Raw genomic sequence first — 23,298 nt, 5'->3', positions numbered from 1 at the left:
GGGGGCTAGGGGGGCCTTAGACCCCCCTAGAAAAGTACAAGCCCCCCCTAGAAAATTTTGACTCTCATGCTAAGTATACACCTTACTTAAGGTGAAGGTTCATTGAGCACGTAAACATAATGTTGCCACCCACTCGAGCCACCCGCTAAAGCACCCTCTCGAGCCACCCAACAAGGCGAAGCACAATGTTATGTGCGTCGGCCAAAAATAAATCATCATGTTTCATGTATACCTCCACCAACAAAATTATGTAGGTAGTGTTACTTGCACACGTTTCATACAAAGGTATTATTATCGATATGAATTCATCAACAACTTCATAAAAACTCAAAATCACAATTTATTTCATTTGGTAGTGAAAACATGTTTTTTGACCAAAATTATAAGCATTTTTCACACCATGCGTGTGTTGTTTACTATTTTTGGCAGTTTTCTCCTCTCTTTTCTCGCTTCTCTCGGACGGAGAAAGTTGCCATCAGTATACATTTGAATTCTACAGTCAATTGTACTGTATAATATCTTATATTCATTTTTGCTGTTAAATTGCGTCGTACATTGTTTTTCTCACGCATAAAAATGTTTTGCAACACTTGTGACATTGTACACTTTTTGAGTATTATGAAATTGTAAAATACGTGGTTGTAGCAAGTGTATGAATATCCAAATCATTCTATTTGTAAACATAAAAACTGGCATCACTTCCAATCAGTGAGAGCGGCGCATCCGAATCATAAACAATGTTGGCTCAGTGAATTCGCGTTCCGGTGCTGTTTTCGAGCACAAATTGGCTAATATAAGTGATTTATTGCTCCAGGGAGCATCGTGCGTTAATAATCAAAGTGTTTCAAGTATCGCATTAGATTTTTGAATTGATACGGTGAGTAGAAATACGATTAAAAGTGAGTTGTAGAGCGAGCACCGAAAAGCCAGCAAACAATATCTCGGTGCGTGAAGAAGAAGTGATTCGGAAGTGCGCGGTATTTTACAACACAAATCACAGCAATTACTACGTATTTGCATTCAAAAACTGGTGATTTGTGAAAAACATATTATGGAATGCTTTCAGTGAAGAAACCACCGCTCTACAATAAGGTTAGTAACTTCAAACTTCGGCCGCTCGACAACGGACCAGATCTTTTCCGTGCGGCAAATCCTCCAGAAATGCCGTGAGTACCAGCCCAGTAAACACACCATCGTTTATGATGAGATATAAGAGTACAATTGTGGAGGCGATATACGTACATCTTGCATTCAGCCTTATGGCGCATGTACGTATATCACCTCCACATTTGTACTCTTATGCGCTATTGTATACGAGTTTGTGTTTACTGGGAGGTCCCTACGCACCATTTGTTCATCGATTTCAAGGCGGCATACGATAGTATCGACCGCATAGAGCTATGGAAAATCATGGACGAGAACAGCTTTCCCGGGAAGCTCACAAGATTGATCAGAGCAACGATGGACGGTGTGCAAATCTGCGTGAAGATCTCGGGCGAACACTCCAGTTCGTGCGAGTCTCGGCGGGGACTACGACAGGGCGACGGACTTTCGTGCCTGTTGTTCAATATTGCGCTTGAAGGTGTCATGCGGAGAGCCGGACTTAACAGTCGAGGCACGATTTTCACGAGATCCGGACAATTTGTTTGCTTCGCGGACGACATGGATATTATTGGGAGAAAATTTGAAACGGTGGCGGATTTGTTCACCCGCCAGAAACGCGAAGCAACAAGAGTCGGGCTAATGGTGAATGCGTCGAAAACAAAGTACATGCTGGTTGGCGGAACTGAGCGCGACAGGGCCCGCCTAGGAAGCAGTGTTACGATAGACGGGGATACCTTCGAGGTGGTGGACGAGTTCGTCTACCTCGGATCCTTGTTGACGGCTGACAACAATGTTAGTCGGGAAATACGAAGGCGCATCATCAGCGGAAGTCGTGCCTACTATGGGCTCCAGAAGAAACTGCGGTCAAGAAAGATTCACCCCCGCACCAAATGCACGATGTACAAAACGCTCATAAGACCGGTAGTCCTCTATGGGTATGAGGCGTGGACTATGCTCGAGGAGGACTTGCAAGCTCTTGGGGTTTTCGAACGCCGAGTGCTAAGGACGATCTTTGGCGGCGTGCAGGAGAACGGCATGTGGCGGCGAAGGATGAACCACGAGCTCGCTCAACTCTACGGCGAACCCAGTATCGTGAAGGTAGCTAAAGCTGGAAGGATACGCTGGGCAGGGCATGTTGCAAGAATGCCGGACAACAACCCTGTAAAGATGGCGTTCGCCACGAATTCGGTCGGAACAAGAAGGCGTGGGGCGCAGCGAGCTAGGTGGATTGACCAGGTACACCAGGACCTGGAGAGCGTGGGTCACAGTCGAGGATGGAGAGAAGCGGCCATGAACCGAGGGAATCGGCGAAATATTGTTGGCGAGGCTTTATCAAGATAATTGATGTAAAGCCAAATAAGTAAGTAAGTAAGTAACTTCAAATATTCATTGTTTGTGATCGCTCTCCAAAACACTGTGAGAAGTGTGGGAGGAGGGAGCGGAAAGCGAAGCTAACGAAGCTCCCAAAAAACCAATTTGTCTTAGTGCAGAACAAATATTCTGGTTTAGGAATATTTTAGCCAGTGAGGGTTTTGCGCACGGGTTCTTAAGATCAAAAGCGTTTATGAATGATTATATTGTTCGGAATAATCACCAATTGATCTTAAACCATCCCAGACAAGACCAGCAAGATTTAACTGGATGGAATCCATTTTCATTGTCACCGTTTCGGATTGATAATTACAATATGCGTGGGAAATTCCAATTTATGATTGAGATGAGCAAGAAATCATTCTGAAAATGGAATGGAGTAAAATATTGGATAGCCAATAATGATGTCGTAATTGTGGCGCGTTGCTGTAAATCGAAAAATTTTATGTCATTCCACCAGTAAATTTTTGTTGGCAGGAATTTCACGCGCTAGTAAGGAAATTTTCTGCCACGCAAAAAATGATTATTTTATTTTATTATTATGAGTCGGCAGACATCATGATGGTTTCAATATCAAAAAAAAGGTTATGGTTTATAAACAAATTATTGGTTGGTGTTTGTTCAATCATATGCTCTTAACATTGGTTTTATTCTGTGTATTAGGATATCGTAAAAGATTTAATACTGCTAGTTGAGCTCAATAAGGCTATACAATAGCTCTTATGAATGTTTTATAGCATACTACAAGGGTGGATGTATTCATACGATACAAAACTAAGAAGTTTAGAAACGGGTTTAAGGTATAGTCTTAACAACCTCCTGTAGTGTGGGCCTTTTCGGGCTTAACAGAGTTTTATCAAAGGTTTATTAAGGTTATTAAGACTAATAAGTTCTAAAATGAGTTTTAACGATATGGTGGTAACAACAGCTTGTAGTAAATGAAAAAACTAAAAATGTTACTTGGGGGATGCTGTCTTACTAAGATTGACAAGATTGTTAAAAGTTGGATTTTTTTAGGTGATTTCTTCAAATAAGGTAATGTTGAGCAAGTGCAGTCAGGGATTGGAGAGGGCAAATGGAACATTTGCCTCGGACCTCTCGTTCAAGTCCTAACAACCCCCCCCCCCTTTTTTTTCTGAACACCTCAAACAGCAAACAAGTTACATTTGAACCATACAACCAGATCCGTAGCGTTTCATCATGGTGCCCTTGGCGAACCTCCATTTATGGGTCCCTGGACGAATTCAAACCTTATTTTTAGTTGTCCACGTTTTTCTTTTTATTCAACAAGGTTTTGTTAAACACACCTATCTATACATGCAGATTTTGTTATTCTATGGCTACCTCATACAGCATTTATGATATTTATAAAAAAAAAATGTTGATATGACTAGAAACAAAACCCTTTGTTTGAAGAATCAAAAAGTAGGTACCGTAAAACAGGGTATCTTTGATAATGCGAGTAACTTTGATGGTAGAGGACTTACAACATAATATAATTTCTGATATTCAGTTAAGCAAATCGAATGCAAAAGTAAAAAATTATTAGTATAATACTTAATGTTAGAGCTAGTTTCGTTGGAATCAATAACGTTTGAAGCTGGATATCCGAATTTAAAAAAAAATAATGGAATTTAAGCTTTTTGTAAACTTTACAGACGATCTGTTCTACGATCATTATTCGATGAAATTTTAAAGAATTCATCACTTATCCCTAACAAACCTGTTGTAGTAGAACATGAACATCTCTTAGCAAAAATCATTTTTATAAATTGGGGTCATTTTTGTCATCAAAATCTGAAATGTCCATATAATGTTAAACACCAAAGGTATGCAACGGCCTGTTTGCTCTAAATTTGTTCGAAATATCTTTTTTTTTTTAATTTTGAAAACGTTTGTTTTATATTGATTTCAATGTCAAAATGCGAAAATCAATCGATATCGTTTCAGAAATATTATTTTATACAACTTCATTCAGACTTATAATGGTGCTTGTCATGGTTGTTTGAACATAACACTTTTGTAGATATTTTTTCTACAAAATCTGTTGTTTTATGAAGAAAATTTAATCCACGTTTTCTATAATCGTTCTCCAATCAAGTTCCAACTGCAATGATGCCAAACAGTTATTTTGTTGTTGATTTTCATGTATTTAAATATCTATTATCAAAGTTACCCTAACACCGAAAAATGACTTTCAATAATATAATCCAATAAATCCATTCGAAATGAATCATTATGCAATCTTTCAACTGCAATCGATAACTGAGCGATACCAGTACCGTAAAACGAGGAAACATTGATAATTTTTTGGAAAGAATACTGAATATTTCTGCATTCTGTTTTGAAGATTTTTATTTTATAGTTTAAAAACAAATACTGGTATCTCAGTTATCGATTGCAGTTGAAAAATTGCTTAACGGAAAGAACGTGAATTGAATTTTGTTCATAAAATAACAGAAATTATATAAAACAACAGAACTTATACAAAAGTGTTTACCACAAACATGCATGACAAACACCATTATAAGATTGTATGAATTGGTACACAATAATATTTGTTAAAAGATGTCGATTGATATTCAAGTTTAGAAATAGATTCAACATAAATAAATTCATAATAAGTCTTCGAGCTGTTTAGTGGAATACCTATAAGTAAATTAAAAATCCAAATTTAGTACTGTACCATTTGATTCCAATAGAGTTTGTATCCATTAACAGATACGCGAATTTCGACCTCAACTGTAAGGCCGTTCTCAGTGTCGACGACCTTATAGTTGAGGTCATCATTCCAAAATGTCGATGAGTTCAAATGGCTATAGGTCAGTGTAAAACATTCTTTCAAAAAAGTTTAGGAAAATGTAATTTTAAAAATGATTTAAGAACCCTGATGGTTTTTCTGTGAGAACTGAACGAAGGATTCAATCGGAATTTTTATTTTGAAAATTCTGTGCAGGATGAGCATGAGCATGTCAATCAGAATTTTCATAAAATCCAACTTAAAATTATTTCTAGTTGTCTGTCACAATGAAACCAATGATCATGCGAAAATCTTGTTCATGCTGAGAATCCAGTAGTTCTGTAGTTCTGTGTAATCCTGTTTAAATTCATGCAATAATCCTGCTCAAAATTTTGTGAGAATCCTTTTCTTTGTTAGGATTATGTTCGAGTACTGCTAACTCAGTAATTAATATACAGGAATGTATGAAAATGTTTATCATGATCTTGTTAGATTAAATTGAAAAATAGTTTTGCCTGTCAGTTAATTGAAAAGGCGAAGTATATTAAGCAATTCATGTACCGTGATGAATCAAAATCCGGACGGGATAAATATTCGGACACTCAATCAGTATTTATTGATTTATCAGTGAAATTCAACAAAAATATTGTAATATTTCCTGGTATCTTTAGATTTAAACTTATTTTATCCTTTTACAATAATTTTCCATCTAGTTAGCTTTGCCATATAAATATCAAAATTGAAAAATAATTTGCAATTTCAGTTTTGCTTTTTTCTTGCGTCGTTCAAGTTCGTATGGATCAATGCACGAGTTCACTATCTGATGTTTCATCGGCGCCATGGCAACAAATGAATTCGACATTGCTCAAACGCCAAATTCGTGAACTCGTGCATAGGTTCATGGACCTGTACACGCGTTCATTCGTTGATGTTTGAGCGGTGCCGTGTTATTTATGTGTCCATGGAAACCAGTGAATTCGGCACCGCTCAAACGTCAAATTAGTAAACTCGTGCATCGGTCCATTGTGAAGTTTCCAATTGACGCATCAGAATTGGTTCATTCGCGAATGTTTTTCACCTCCAACTTAGTTCTAATATCCTCCATTATATGAATTATAGTGGCGCGTCGATCGTCGCAAATTTCTCGTTAAACAATCAATTGTTGACCAGTTTTCTCTGTCACTAAGTCTCATATTAGGCCATAGTAGAACAATTCACCGTACTATGCCATCATCCGTCATCAACACTTTATTAGTATCATTCCAAACATTACATTTATTTTTCATACCTAGGTGTTCTGTGTTATTAGACAACACTTTCATCCTAATTTGGTAAAACAAATTTAAGACCTTATTAACATGTTGTTACCATCATCATTGGCGCAAATACGGGGGGGGGGGCTAGGGGGGCCTTAGACCCCCCTAGAAAAGTACAAGCCCCCCCTAGAAAATTTTGACTCTCATGCTAAGTATACACCTTACTTAAGGTGAAGGTTCATTGAGCACGTAAACATAATGTTGCCACCCACTCGAGCCACCCGCTAAAGCACCCTCTCGAGCCACCCAACAAGGCGAAGCACAATGTTATGTGCGTCGGCCAAAAATAAATCATCATGTTTCATGTATACCTCCACCAACAAAATTATGTAGGTAGTGTTACTTGCACACGTTTCATACAAAGGTATTATTATCGATATGAATTCATCAACAACTTCATAAAAACTCAAAATCACAATTTATTTCATTTGGTAGTGAAAACATGTTTTTTGACCAAAATTATAAGCATTTTTCACACCATGCGTGTGTTGTTTACTATTTTTGGCAGTTTTCTCCTCTCTTTTCTCGCTTCTCTCGGACGGAGAAAGTTGCCATCAGTATACATTTGAATTCTACAGTCAATTGTACTGTATAATATCTTATATTCATTTTTGCTGTTAAATTGCGTCGTACATTGTTTTTCTCACGCATAAAAATGTTTTGCAACACTTGTGACATTGTACACTTTTTGAGTATTATGAAATTGTAAAATACGTGGTTGTAGCAAGTGTATGAATATCCAAATCATTCTATTTGTAAACATAAAAACTGGCATCACTTCCAATCAGTGAGAGCGGCGCATCCGAATCATAAACAATGTTGGCTCAGTGAATTCGCGTTCCGGTGCTGTTTTCGAGCACAAATTGGCTAATATAAGTGATTTATTGCTCCAGGGAGCATCGTGCGTTAATAATCAAAGTGTTTCAAGTATCGCATTAGATTTTTGAATTGATACGGTGAGTAGAAATACGATTAAAAGTGAGTTGTAGAGCGAGCACCGAAAAGCCAGCAAACAATATCTCGGTGCGTGAAGAAGAAGTGATTCGGAAGTGCGCGGTATTTTACAACACAAATCACAGCAATTACTACGTATTTGCATTCAAAAACTGGTGATTTGTGAAAAACATATTATGGAATGCTTTCAGTGAAGAAACCACCGCTCTACAATAAGGTTAGTAACTTCAAACTTCGGCCGCTCGACAACGGACCAGATCTTTTCCGTGCGGCAAATCCTCCAGAAATGCCGTGAGTACCAGGTCCCTACGCACCATTTGTTCATCGATTTCAAGGCGGCATACGATAGTATCGACCGCATAGAGCTATGGAAAATCATGGACGAGAACAGCTTTCCCGGGAAGCTCACAAGATTGATCAGAGCAACGATGGACGGTGTGCAAATCTGCGTGAAGATCTCGGGCGAACACTCCAGTTCGTGCGAGTCTCGGCGGGGACTACGACAGGGCGACGGACTTTCGTGCCTGTTGTTCAATATTGCGCTTGAAGGTGTCATGCGGAGAGCCGGACTTAACAGTCGAGGCACGATTTTCACGAGATCCGGACAATTTGTTTGCTTCGCGGACGACATGGATATTATTGGGAGAAAATTTGAAACGGTGGCGGATTTGTTCACCCGCCAGAAACGCGAAGCAACAAGAGTCGGGCTAATGGTGAATGCGTCGAAAACAAAGTACATGCTGGTTGGCGGAACTGAGCGCGACAGGGCCCGCCTAGGAAGCAGTGTTACGATAGACGGGGATACCTTCGAGGTGGTGGACGAGTTCGTCTACCTCGGATCCTTGTTGACGGCTGACAACAATGTTAGTCGGGAAATACGAAGGCGCATCATCAGCGGAAGTCGTGCCTACTATGGGCTCCAGAAGAAACTGCGGTCAAGAAAGATTCACCCCCGCACCAAATGCACGATGTACAAAACGCTCATAAGACCGGTAGTCCTCTATGGGTATGAGGCGTGGACTATGCTCGAGGAGGACTTGCAAGCTCTTGGGGTTTTCGAACGCCGAGTGCTAAGGACGATCTTTGGCGGCGTGCAGGAGAACGGCATGTGGCGGCGAAGGATGAACCACGAGCTCGCTCAACTCTACGGCGAACCCAGTATCGTGAAGGTAGCTAAAGCTGGAAGGATACGCTGGGCAGGGCATGTTGCAAGAATGCCGGACAACAACCCTGTAAAGATGGCGTTCGCCACGAATTCGGTCGGAACAAGAAGGCGTGGGGCGCAGCGAGCTAGGTGGATTGACCAGGTACACCAGGACCTGGAGAGCGTGGGTCACAGTCGAGGATGGAGAGAAGCGGCCATGAACCGAGGGAATCGGCGAAATATTGTTGGCGAGGCTTTATCAAGATAATTGATGTAAAGCCAAATAAGTAAGTAAGTAAGTAACTTCAAATATTCATTGTTTGTGATCGCTCTCCAAAACACTGTGAGAAGTGTGGGAGGAGGGAGCGGAAAGCGAAGGGGAAAGTAAGGTGCCATATTAGAGGCCATTTTGGTACTCATGGGGATATGTCCTTAAGGGATTTTTTCGTTCAGAAGAGTCAAGCCCCCTCTAGATTTGAGTTCAAGTTACGCTAACGACCAACATATTACTTAACCTAATTTAACTTAAATATATAACGCATTAATCGTGGCAGTCAGGATGTAGTTGGTAACCTTTAACGGGTGGCGATATGGTACAATGCAATGGATGATCTAATGGGCACGATGACTCTACGAGATGGATGGGTCATCGATCAGACGTCTAAGGACAGTGACCCAATGAAAAAGATTTCACTTGTGTTCAAGCCATCAACTGAAGAACATTGGAGAAATTCAGAATACTGAAAAGTTGAAAAAAAAAACGAAAGTGGAAGAGATTGGAGAAGAGTAGCAAGAAGAAATGGAGGTTACAACAGTCGGAAGGACAAGGGAGGGTGTTCCGGCAAGATACGCCGATGACCGAGTTTGTCGCCATTCCCAGGGAATGGACGAAGTCCAAAGGTATCGTCTTCGCCATCCAAAAATGGTAGCCAGAGTAGGAGAGAAGCAGACGATCAGCGCAGATGCCACAATGGAGAAGGTCGTTGTGATGGATGGTGGAAGAAATGGACAGGTTAGAGTAGGATAAAAAAAGTGGGAAAACTATGGAAGTAGAGGCCGGAAAAAACTGGAATAAATGTAGTTTGTGTCGAAACCAGTGGGACTTGATTATGCATGACAGTGCGATTATTCCCCGCCTCGCGGAAGACTGTAGAGATGGTCAATGTTTCAGGGAGTCTCAGAAAGGCTTCCCTCTGAGCTAACGACAATTACAAGTTCCAGAGAAATACTAGAAAAAAGAGAATTGGCACTAGCAGCAAAACCGAATCAAGCAGTGCTTAACAGTCCTTGATGAGTTAATACTCAGGATTGTTGCACTGGCTTCGAGTGTAGTCTCGAGACTGACAAACTCCGAGTCTTTAACCATCTGCTAAGTAAATTAGATTCAATTTCAGAAGCTTTTGCCAGTAACAAGTACTTTGTACCGCGAATCCTCATATACTATATTACCCTAACCCGAAAAACAAGATGAGGCTAGTGTTCAGATTGGTAGATCTTCCCCGTAAGGCACCACGAAAAGTGTGGTTTTAATCTTACCTACGCAGATGTATCTTAGGTCGTTTTGCTTTGATTCATTATGGTTAGCAGAAGAGAAAAGTGACACTTTTATTATCGAAATTTAGCAAATACCTACGTTTACTGATTTGAGGAAAGGGCTTCTTGCTGATGAGTACAGCAATATTTCTTACCAAATTTCAGTAGAGTACACAGGGGCCATTAGAATCGGCTGGGGTAAGATAGTATCATAGTGAAATTCTATAATGATGATAATTTGAACAATCGGAAAATTAAGTTAACCAATGAAGCAAACTTTTAGAGAAGAAATGTATGCCGAACATCGTATACAAAAATTTGAATTCCATCTTGCTCCAGCCGTTTCAACTTGCACCTTTTTTAAGGTTTCTGGTATTTCTGCAATTTTATGTGATGCATATCAGCAAACATATTTTATTGCCGAACTATCAGAAAAAACAACGGAATGCCGATCAAGATCCGCATTTTTTTCTGCCGAGCTCAAGAATCTGATTTAAGTGTGTACATTAGGCAGGAATCATTAAAATGGCTTACACGAGATGCTGAAAAGTATTGTCTAAATCAAGCATCTTCACAACTTAAGATAGTCTTGGTTAAAGCACGGAAAACAGATGGAGCACCGAAGGAATGTAAAAGACAAAATTGTACTTGTATTAAATGATGATATGGAATTTCTTATATAATACCGTAAAATGGGGTGTTAAGGGATGAAAAAAAATTCTACCTAAATTTTGAGCAACTTCTTAATTTACCTACTAAATCTCTCACACATATTGATTCTTTTTTCAACCAAGCTATAAATGCATCGCATAATTGTCTTGAAAGGATTTGTATACTTTTATGCAGTATTCGTATCCTAGAATAGTGCAGAGCAACCTTGTCATGACTTGTCAAAAGAAGGATAATTTCAACAAGCTTTCAGTTTGAATAGAGTAAGTGTCCAATTTGCCTTTTCAATAAAGCACCACCCCGAATAATGGATTTGCATGTAACAGCCAATGGCATGATCGAAAAAAAATCTTAACGTAAAGTTTCCAATATAAAGCGGAAATCGCACACACTATACTACAATGTACTCAATGCTCGACAACACTTAACACATGACCACGAGTAAAAGTTTTCCAAAAAGAGATCGGAATAACCTTATATTATTATTGTTTATCTAGGACGTAGGTAGTTTTAAAAAAAAATCAATAGTCCAAAACCATCTCATATAAGATAACCATTCCTATTTCCAAATTTTTCACCAATGCGATGGAACAACTTTTGAAAATACTATCATGAAAACCCCATATTTAGATTAATCAGTTTTTATCTTTTAGGTTATGGCCTTCAGTCTATTATGCTCAAAACGGATTTTAAGTCTTCATCCGACGTTTCGGACATGAACACTTAAAATCCGTTTTTGAGCATAATAGAGTGAAAGCCATAACCTAGAACATAACTATCACAGTCGTATCCCCAATTCAGTTTTAATCTACATTTTCCTAACAATTTTACCAAATTGTGAGATAAGTCTTTTCTGGTGATATTCAGTGACTTACGAAATAGATCCCTTAACTTTCCATGCAGGTAAATTTCACGGAACAACCCTAAGCTATATTGAAATACATAACGGCATAAACAAATGAGTTTAGTAACTTAGAAAAATTAGAATAGATAATCCCTTAACACCCCACTTATTTTCAAAACAAGACTTTTTTCATAAAAGTTTCTCAAAATCGAAACCCACATATAATTTTAAGGATTTTTTTCTGTACTTTGATCTCAATTAAATTTACTTTTCTTCTACGTTACTCGCGATTTTTTCTCAAATATATTTCATGGTTTTGTAGATAAATGTATTTAGCCCATAAAATTCGAACAAAAATGTTTTGAAAAGTTTTCAATATCCAGCAACCACAATACTTCATATTATTAGATAGCTCCTTTTACGTAATGCAGCTCACAATCCTCCGAACAAATTGAGCATTTCAGATGATTTATATATCGATTTTCCACGATTCTGTGATTTGTCAAACTTGACTGAGAAGTTCAATCCCTTAAAACCCCACGAGTCCTTAACACCCCATTTTACGGTACATAACTTTGTCGTATTTTAACACCCACATTTTCAGAAATATAAAATTCAATAAAATGTATCCATTTAATAGAAAACTTTCATATACAATAGAAAAGGTTCTTATGATTATCAAACTGTTCTAGTATTACAGCGATAGTGAAATTTTTGATTGCATAAAATGTGGCGAACTGTCATGGGCAGGTAATTTAATATGAATATAGGTAAAAAGTATGAACATTTTGAAAGAACGCCGTTGATATATGTGAAACTCGGTCGAGCGGTTGATAAAGTTCATTAAAATTAGTGTAACTATATTATTATTCTATGAACTCATAAACATAAAAAAGGATAAATCGACTTTTTTCAAATTTTTGTAGATGAAAGATTTTGTAATATACCGCATGCTTTTCTTGACTACTAAGACTACTTGTTTTAATTAATTATGATTCGTGGTTTACGGCTAATCAGCCGAGAGGAAGTTTGACAACTACCGAAAAACTAAACATTACATATACTTTGCAATTGGATTAAATGGAAAAATTGATGTGAAGTTTGCGAAAAAGTTACACGTCTCTCGGTGAGAATCGAACTCACGACTCCCTGTTCACTAGATAGGGCGCAAATTCAGGTTAACTTCTGCGTCTATAAGTCCTCTTTTGGCGTAGGGGTAACGCGCTCTATCTAGAGAACAGGGAGTCGTGAGTTCGATTCTCACCGAGAAGACGTGTAACTTTTCGCAAACTTAACATCAATGTGGCCATTTAATCCAACTGCAAAGTACTCTTCTTCTTTTTCTTAGGTCATCACTGGGACAGAGCCTGCTTCTCAGCTTAGTGTTCCTATGAGCACTCCCACAGTTATTAACTGAGAGCTTTCTTTGCCAAAGTTGCCAGTTTTGCATTTGTATATCGTGTGGCAGGTACGATGATATTGTATGCCCAGAGAAGTCAAGCAAATTTCCATTACGAAAAGATCCTGGACCAATCGGGAATCGAACCCAGATACCTTCGGAATGGCTTTGCTTTGTAGCCGCGGACTCTAACCACACGGCTAAGGAAGGCCCCTAACTGCAAAGTATATGTAATGTTTAGTTTTTCGATAGTTTACTATGATTAACTTTTAATGGAATACTCTCGGAGGTTCATACAAGTTCGATAATACGTTTGTTTCAGCACACCGTGCGCTTATATGCGACTCAATTTTACTCTCGCCCGACTCATCAATCACTTTCCCCATCAGCATGGGTTAAGATGGTGCGGATGCTCGAATGGCACCTCCTATTTGGATAGCAATTTGGGCAAGATGAGGGAAAAAACGCCACTTGAAACCAAAAGTGGCGAAACGCTCGAGAACTGACAGCCGAACCAGTTGAAAGACATTAACAAATCGTTTTTGGGGCGATCTTATGCTCCTGAGGGAGCACCAATGGCAAATGGTGGGAAAGTGTGGAGAACTCTTGGATACCTGTCAAGCTGTTTGACCTTCACAGAGAGGAGATGATTCAGCTTGAGATCACGGTTCGGGCGGAGTAAATAACCGTGCGTCTCCTTCATTCTCAATGTAGGTTGAAGTAGTGCTTGAGACAATTGGCACTTATTAGCTAGTTCTAATTTTCATCCATTGCGTATTATGGACCCCCGACAGAAGAACATTCGCTCCATCCTTTAAATAAAATAAATTTAACTTTGTTTGCTCATAACAAGATAGTTTGATTGTTTTTGAATAGTTTGAACGAAACATATAGGCCTCTGCACTGTTTTGATTGTGTATGGGATTTTGACGTTTACTGGCCTTGTTGTTTACAAATGTCGTGAAAGAGTGAAAGAGAGGCAATGATTTTTGTGCAAAGCCCTATGGGTCACTGCACAAAAATCATTCTCTCTCTTTCACTCTTACATAAAATTTGTAAACAACAAGGCCAGTAAACGTCAAAATATCATACAAAATCAAAACAGTGCAGAGCCCCATACGTAGTATGAAAATAATAATTTGGTTGGCTGAGCATCGCTTTGGTTGAATATAAATGAGCATTTTGTGATATATATGACTACAAGTCAAAATTTCCAACTAAGGGTAGTGAGCTGTCTCATAAAATATTGAAGCTATTTGTCATAGATTTATCACGTCGACATCGCAGCTGTTCTTTATGTAAGGAAAAATTCCTCAGGGATCAACGAAAGCAGAAACACGAAGATCAGAAACAAATTCCGTGAAAATCTTCGTGTGCTCTTGGAAAAGATCTATCCCGCAACAAGAAAATAGCAAAACATGTTTGCATCATCCGAACTGCATGGATTGATCACAGCGCGGAAGTATAAAGAAGTGAGGCAAAGTGTGACACGGTGTGAAAAACATTGAACATTCGTTGAAGAAAGGAAATATCGCGGCTCACGAAACTTCACGGCCATCAGTCCGCGCCAAGTCTCAAATGAGCAAATTATATCGCAGAATGAGAAGGTACACACGTACCTGTTCTGCTCACTCAAACGCGATGCTGCTGAGTGCTGGCTGACTTTGGCTTTGGCCCTAATGGGAAGGAAAGTGGGAAAATGCTGATTGAGAGTAAACAAGCAATTTACCATGCGCGTCTGGTCTGGAAAACACATTCGCGCCAATTGGCAATCTCCGTCGTCGTCGTCTTCTGATGAGGAGGATGCTGAGCCGTTGAGATACAGTGGACTTTGCATAACACGATATTGAAGGGGACAACGAGACTTAGAACAAGATATTAGTTCATATGCGATTAAGGGGACCAAACAAATAAGTTCGAACTTATCATAACTTATTAACTTATGATCATCATCACGAATATTATTTTCTATTCATATAGTTCAACCCAGGAGGAACAAACTTAAGAGGAACCTAATGTTAGTTTCTCTAGGTATAACTTTCTTGTATCTCAACGAAAAGACTTCCGGTTTGTTGAAGTCTCTTCCATATAGATTGGAGAATCTTCAAATTAATAATAAAAAAACCAGGATTTCTGTTCGGCTTTAAATTGGTACAACCTTAGCATTTTTCCATTTGTCAGGAAAACAAGCCAACTGAAAATATTTGTTGAATATATCAACTGAGAATGATAACCTAATTTCTGGAAGTTTCTAGATGAGGGTGTAAAAAAATCCATCATCGCCAGAGGCAAAACAGTTTATTTTAATTTTTTATCTTTTATTAACGAGATTTTTAGCCCTGGGCTAGTTCATCTCGGGACCAACGGCTTAACTTCCCTTCCGAAGGAAATCGTCACTGAAATTTTTGGTGACTATCTCGGGGATGGGTTTCGATCCCAGGTCCTCGGCGTGAGCGGCGTGTGTTCTAACCACTACACCAGGTCCATTCCCACATTTTTTTTTTCCAAATTAGGATGATAGTGTTATCTGACGCAAAACAGCTATATATAAGAAAAGATTGTAATGTTTGGAATAATACTAATCAGAGCTGTTCAATAATATGAATATCACGTAACTTTGACAATTGCATATTGTTGATATCATCCTTCCCCGTGAAAAAAGACGTCGGAAAATGTTTTTCCCGGTGTCCTTTTCCGAATTACTATCGAGACATCGAGATATGGAGTGTCGACTGTATTTAGTTGTAGAGGATCTAGCTTCCCGCGCTTCTTCTCAGGGCGTTTTCCGAAATTGGCACACTCGATGCATTAAATAGGTGAAGTCTACGCTGGCGGCTAATTTTACATTACTAATTATTTTTAAATTCATTCATACGTAACTGCTGTTTAATTTTGTGCCAGGGTGTTATAGGCATTCATCGAGGGAAACGGCGGCAGAAGTGCTAGAATCCGCGCACTTGGGTTGTTTATGGAGGCGCTTTTGGAAAGGAAAATTCCTCCAAAAGATTTCACGCGGTGATTTGGTAAACATAAACAGTTTATCGATTGGTATTTGCTGAGCAAATATCATTTCTGGTTTCATGCCGAGGATTGCAGTGCTTGAGATGAAAAAATATTTTTAGAGCCAGAGTGTAAGTGGATAGGCTTTTCCTATCATAAGACATACGCACTAAGATGTTACGCCTATCCAACATGCGAAATTGATAGATGAATCCCTGCGCTGTCCTGAACTGATGAAAATTTTATTTGTTTTATCAATTACTTATATGAAAACGATTCATGAAACATCTATACATTAGCGTAACTTGAGTTCGAAGCTAGAGGGGCTAGAGTCATTTTAACAAGAAACTTCTCAATAGCGAAATACAAAATTAGCCTCAAGATTTCCAGTTTCTAAATGGGCTTAGACTCTCCTAGCCCCCTCTCTTATTTACTCCAATGATCCATTATTTTCAACTCCATAGGTGAACGTGGTTTTATGTTGCCCCTTACAATTCAAATAGTTTTCTATTCGTAGCTATTTAACCGCTTTGGCCTTTCTCGTGTACAACAAGCCAAGGGTGTAGCTAGGATTTCTATCAGGAAGGACGTTACATACATCATTATAAGTTCATTTACGATTGCCATGCAACAATGTTGTGTAAATATTTCTTTCATCGCTACAATAAACATGTATGCTTAATGGGTCCAGCACATATTATGTCACACCAAGTGGGGGAGGAGGTTAAGCATAGCGTATCAAGCCTTAATTATGTTTTTTATGTCCCATATAAAAAACTTGTTAATGGGGGTTAGAGGAGGCGGTCGAATAAGTCTCAATTTAGCTTGATATAATTTGCATGCCATCCCTAAGCAATACTTATAATCGATAACTGTGTTTCTTTCTTATGTTTTATAGGTCTTAAAATTGAAAAAGATATCATATGTAAACCCCGGAAACTTCATATATTTTTAAAACGTTCCAGTTTTTTTTTTTTTTTTTGAAGATTGACTTCTAGAATATTGAAACTTGCTCGAGGTTCCAGGAATCTTTGAAAACTATACAAATATTGTAACTCAACCCTATCAATGCTTTCTGGTTAGTTTTGATCAAGATATTCTCCAAGAGAGACATTTTTGCATGACTATTCTGCATGACATGGCGTGAAACTATGAAGGAAATTCACCCTTCTTTTTCTTTCGGAGTGGAGAATGAAACGCATTTTGGTTCAAGTTTTTGGTTCAACTGATTAACGTCTTGCAAAATTTTAGATTGGAAGAAGTCTGAAGACTCGGTTGATAGAAGTCTTATTGACCGGCAATTTTAGCTTAACCAGTTATTGAAAACTGTATTTCATCGACAATTCAACTAGCAAGTACTTTTCCAAGGAATCTGACAGAAAATCTTCCAGGAAAATGTCTAGGGAATTCTGTAGAGATTTTACAAGGATTTTCCTAGTTTTTCCCCCTGATAATTTACATTCTTCAAGAAACTCCTCAATATATTCTATAAAATTGATTGCGTTTCAGGCACAATGCATGAGTTCATGAGCTCTACGTTTGAAAGCAGACCAATTTTTGTCATAAATTGTACACGATTTCCATTAAGAATCCTTGTATAGATTTATTTTCTAAGGAATTTCTCTTTATATTCCTGATAAAATCTATGCAAGAATCTTATCAAAAATTATTTCTGAAATATATCTGAAAAAACTCTAAAAATGCTTTTCGTATTGCCTATAAAAATCTGTATGACATACCTTATAAAATTAAGAGCGACAACCACACCATACATTTAAGAATTTTTTTCAGATTTCGAGAACTTCTTTTGAGATTGATTGAAAATTTCTTCACAGATTTCTATAGAAACTTTCTCAAAACAATAACAATAAATTTTACATAAACTCTTCTTTGAATATAATTTAGAAGAATTTCATCCATAGTGCTTACACAAATGTTCTCAAGAAGCTTCTAGAAACACTCCAAAAATTCTTCCAGGAAGTAATTTAAAGATCTCTCTATGAACTTATTCCTAGACAAATCGGTGTGATACGTTTCAGATGTAATTTCTGTATGGTTGAATGTTTGTTTATTTATCCGAAGGATTTTTTTTTAACTTTCCAAATTTATTATAAGAATTTCCGGGGAACTTTTTGAGAGGATTTCAAGAGATCTCCAGAGAAAGTTTCTATATTAAATTATTGGAATTTGTTTATGAAATCCCAAAGAATTGACAAGAGAAATTCCTGCAGGAATCGTCAATGGATTTTTTGTCATATCTGGAAACATTTCTAGAACAATCCGGGAATAAGTGCTATAAAGACAAGAAGTTGATTACTAAACCAATCTTTTTTATTAAATTTTGGGAAAATCCTAAGAATAGTATCCAAAACCAGTTTTAGACAAACTACTTTGAGGAAACCCTGGAGCAATTTCTTGTACAAATCCTGCCTAAGGCAATACTTGAAGATCTTGCTACTGAAATTTCTGATCGAATCATTGAAACAATTCTGGAATTCTTCAATAATCTTAACAGTTTCTCAGAAGTTCAGAAAGATTATAAAAAATCATATTGATGAAAATTTTGTGGAAATTTCATAGGAAAAATTTGTAAAATTTCTGAACGAATCTCTGAAAAAGCTCATGAGAGTTCTTAGAGGTCTCCCTGATCGATTTTTTATTAGTCTAAGGTTACATTTCATCAATAATTTCTAAAAAAAAAAGTCAAGAAGAGGGAAGGGGAGGAGTTTATGAAGCTATTCAGCACATTCCTCTAGAGGTATATTGCGTACTCTTGATGAAACCTTCAAATGATTTGTGATAAGATCTTTGGCAGAAAATTAGGCTTGATGAGTTCCATATTTTTTTGAATGAATCCATCAGGACGCAATTATTTTATAAATATCAATGCAGAAGACCATTTTTGAGAAATTCAATCAATAATTATATCGGCGCTGATTTGTTTCTATCTGTTAGAAGGGCAAGCCAACGCCAAATTCTCTGAATGATCTCTGAAAAGATTTTTGAAAGAAGTCTCAATATGTCACTATTTTTAGCCATTACAAGTGTTTTGGAAAATGATTTAGGATGGAAGACTGTATTTTGGGCATAGTCAGAATTTGTTGATTGTCATAGGGCAAAATTCAAACAAAAATGCTGTTTTTCATACGTTTTTTGGCTCTCAACTTTTTCAAACAACTATCGTTTAGGCAAACTTAGGCAAAAAGAATCTTCTTCAATCGATTTCTTAGTCCTAAACGTGCGTTTGAGCAAATCTCCGCGGGGAGTGGCGGGGAGCGATTTGTACGGTATAGCGAAGCTCTTCTTTAAATATTTGAAGTACCTACGAAAATAAGTATTAATTTAATAAGGTTAACGACACTTGAATTTAAATCTGCATCGGAAGATGTTGAATCTATTTGCTAATAAGTTATCAACCTGAAAAATATGCTGAAACCAAAATTTGCACGGGTTTTGGCGAAAATTGATTAGTTGAGTTTTGAAGCTTAAATTTAGGTTTTTAGACAAGTGCAGCTATTTAACATCTGAATATGTATTGTAACATGTTTATTTTTAACTTCTCGTACGTATTCTCAACTATCTGATATAGTAGATTAATGTTTGACTTTGTTTTTCAACTAAAAACTAAGTTTGGAAATGGGGTTTTTGCCAGCTATTTGAAAATCTGGACCAGTGGGGAGATAATACTCCCCCTCCTTCCTACCCACCTCTGGCTACGTTCATGGAAAGGTATAATGTTTTCGGTCGGGTTTCTCTACGCATCTTCAGCAGAATTACAAATAGTTTAAAGAATTACAAAAAAATGTATAGCGCAGTTCACTTCAAATTGAACTAATCACAGAAGTTGTAGGTTGCAGAAAAAGTGTGATAAAAGTGCACGTTTGCATTAGATTATCACAACGTATTCGGTCGTTGAACTGCAAGTAGTAAGTGCACCAAAGAAACTATTTGAATTCAATATAACACACTAACACTCAGCTACCGTCACACTTTGAAGGAGCTTGTACACTTTTGATGCGGTCTAACTTGGGGTGCAATCAGTAATGCCAAATTATAGAAATTTTATTCTAATAACCATCATCTCCCAAATCCTTAGACTTGTAACCGTCTGTTACGAATTGTTAATCCTTTTTTAATTCGTGCTATTTTTTATTTGTATACTGATACGTTTCTAATGTTCAGTGGTGTTGGATTAATATAGGGTTAGTAGATAAAGGGTTAGTAAATGTTATCAATGTTAGTAGATTGTCAAAATGTATAAAATATGATTGTTAGTAAATTAGAAGAATTGTTAAACTTGAATTATAAACATGAAAATATTGCATGCAAGCTGTGGGTACAAGTACAAACATAAACGATAAGTAGGCCAGCAGGCGTATTACACGCAACAGGTGGTAACAACCCACCAACTCACGATTGAGGAAATTGGGGAGGGGAGGAAAACCAGATAAGAAGGTCAAGCCAAATTCAGGAATCGCGATTTCTTCATTCCGTAAAAGGCGTACGTGTGTTCAAGTATCTCTTTGAAAGTGTCCTCAAAGTTTTAAATAAAGTGAGTGAGTGGTAATTTTCAAAATTGGGAGAAGAAGTTTATTTCATCAGGACCTTTTATATTACCGTTAAAATATTGCCATCTTGGCTGGTGTGGCGTGACCTACCAGCAGCACACGTTTCGGCCTAGTAGACGGAAGTCTGCTAAGCCTAACCCGTCAAGGATCATCGCTGACCTCTGGCTATTTCGGTCATAACCGTTAAGGTGATTATAAAACGAAGCGAAACTTTGAATATTTAGGAGCACAAGACTGGATAATCTGACAACAGTTCACGTCGAAAATCAATCAAATTGCTTGCATGCTGGTGGTAACCAATGGGATAAATTTTCAACGCGGAGCGCTGTTTGGTTCTCAAGACTTGTGCTCTTCAAAATTTAAGGTGTGGCTTCGTTATATAATCACCTTAAGGCTAAGTAGCCCGTCATTCGTTTTGGAAACAATGATGACTTTTCAGCTTGCCTTTCAAAGTAATAATACTCAGTCTTGATAGTTTATATTGACTTGAAAAAGTATCACTGTACGCGCTTACAAGCATAAAGTATGCTGATACTTTTTCAGCTGTGTCAGTGCAAAACCAACTGATTTTCTTTGATTCGAAATCGTGAGATAAGTTAGCAACAATCATCAACGACGCGTACAAATTTCAATGACGGCCTACTTCGCCTTAAGGAGGTCCACAGCTCGGGGTACTCACCCCTAACTGTAAAAGAGCTTTCCCCTCTCGGCACGGTCTCTCCGGTACCGTCCAGGTCCGTGTCGATTGCCGTCAAAGAGGGACGACGCCTTATTTAACCAACCCCTTAAGTACGGCACTACGTCTACAGTGCCGTCAACGTTACCACCTGTCCGTCAAGCAACAACTCCGTCGGCAGCAACAGCGAGCGCTCGCAGGACATCAAGGACACGCCCATAAAACAAGTAGCTTGCAATAAACCACTAAAAGATAACCCTAAAACCCACAATAGTTCAGTTTGCCCAATAAAACCTTATAGATTCCCATCAAGTCCATTCTTTCAATTCACACACTGCAATAGCCCTAGTCAGGTGACGATACACTGCACATCTTGATCGCGTAGCCCCTCAGCTTACCCAGTAGCAAGCCGACCCTGAGACCCAGCTCGAGGGATCTCTTGTTTCTGAGAGATTGCCCGGTTCATTAATTAGTTACAGACTCCACATAGGAAAACATGAAGAGGAAATTCTTTGACGCATTCACGACACAACTCTCGTGTGCCCTAGCACCTTCGATAAAAAACTGCAAATTAATTTGTTCTACGCCAGACAGCTCTTCAAGCTATGATGGATATATTTTTCCAAGCAGAAACGCTTTTAACTCCCACAATCCGTGCTCCAGCCACTTGAATATTCCAATTATGCTCCACTTAATCTGATCTTCTTCGTGTTGCTCGTAGTAATAAGCATCCACTTATAGCTATACAAACGCACGCCGTACCCCCCGCCGATAATAATTCAGACCATCAACTTCCTCTTTCACAAATTTTATAAGTCGAATGAGCAGCAAAACAACACCCATCAATTATGTCGCTGGCCCCATCAAACCGAATCGCGAGGAATGCGTAGTTGTTGGTGGTCAACAACATCCAACGTCGCGTATATAGATCCATTCACACCGCAAGATGTGGACCACCGTCAGTTGCACAAATGCGTGGCATAGATTATTTGATGAACTACTTACCAACTGCATGAATTAGGTGTGTTAGGCGATAGTTCCGAAATATGTGTGATGAATTTTATTGATCCTACTTTTATTTTTATACGTGGATTCACACGCGCGACTCGATTACGACAAAACTACAAAACCACTGAATTATTTATTATGAATTTCCACTGTTGCGTTATTCAAAACGGAGCGTGTTCGTGGACTCCCGTACGAATCAACCGGCTTTTACTGCTTGACTGAGCGAGAAAAACGTTTTCGTCTTCGCACCATCTTGGAGAGAGGAAAAATCTGTGCTAGTCCCACGAGATTTTCCGCTTCGAATGTGTGGGAGATTTTCTAGCGGTGATAATCATACGAGCGTAATTTGCTATGCTCCAGGCACGCCCTTTGATAAAAAGTAATTTACCACAATAAACTAGCAAATGTATGATTTTTCTCATGTAAATTGAGGCAACTAACGAACGTGGGTTCCAAACATCCAACAGTACGAAAAAGCATAAGCATAAGCATTGATGACCATACAATTCGTAGTTGCTACTCCGTGATTGACCAGAACAATCGAAGTTGCACAAGGAACCAAGAGATGTAGCTTGGGTGTAGCTTTCCATCTTCAATGTACATTTTCAAGAACTCCAGACATTGAAAAGTCAATAACGGCGCCGGCCACGTCCTTACGGTCATCGGGGGAAGGAAATGAATGTTAGTGTGACATCCATTGTAACTAGAGACCGAGATCACCTCTGCATCTCCATGGTTGTCATGGGAAGGGATCATAGCTGCATGATCAGGATTCACCTTGGTAAGTGAAGCGATTCATGCAACCTCAGTTCATAAAATCACCAATAAGTACTCTAAAGATAACGTGAACATACGATAAGTCGACTCTTCTAGCGCCGAACCATTCAAAGGTATTTTTTTTTAAATGATAAAATCAGGTAAAAGGAAAGGCATTTGTTTTTCAATATTAACGTACAAGAGTCTATGTCGACA

The 23,298-nt window shown here is 38.3% G+C and overlaps 1 protein-coding gene across 1 annotated transcript in view; it reads right to left on the bottom strand.

Moving 5' to 3' along the window:
* LOC5577541 overlaps window positions 1–22,531 on the bottom strand; it is a 35,761-nt gene extending 13,230 nt beyond the window's left edge. Inside the window, exon 1 of the mRNA XM_001656507.3 lies at window positions 22,324–22,531. Coding sequence (XP_001656557.3) covers window positions 22,324–22,332 — 9 coding nt within the window. The 5' untranslated portion in view covers window positions 22,333–22,531. The remainder of the gene's footprint in view (window positions 1–22,323) is intronic.
* Between the last annotated feature and the right edge of the window lie 767 nt (window positions 22,532–23,298).

The sequence above is a fragment of the Aedes aegypti genome, chromosome 2 (assembly GCF_002204515.2).
Source record: "Aedes aegypti strain LVP_AGWG chromosome 2, AaegL5.0 Primary Assembly, whole genome shotgun sequence".
NCBI lineage: Eukaryota > Metazoa > Arthropoda > Insecta > Diptera > Culicidae > Aedes > Aedes aegypti.
The sequence above is the reverse complement of the archived record's forward strand: the minus strand, read 5'-3'. Positions and strand labels throughout refer to the sequence as shown.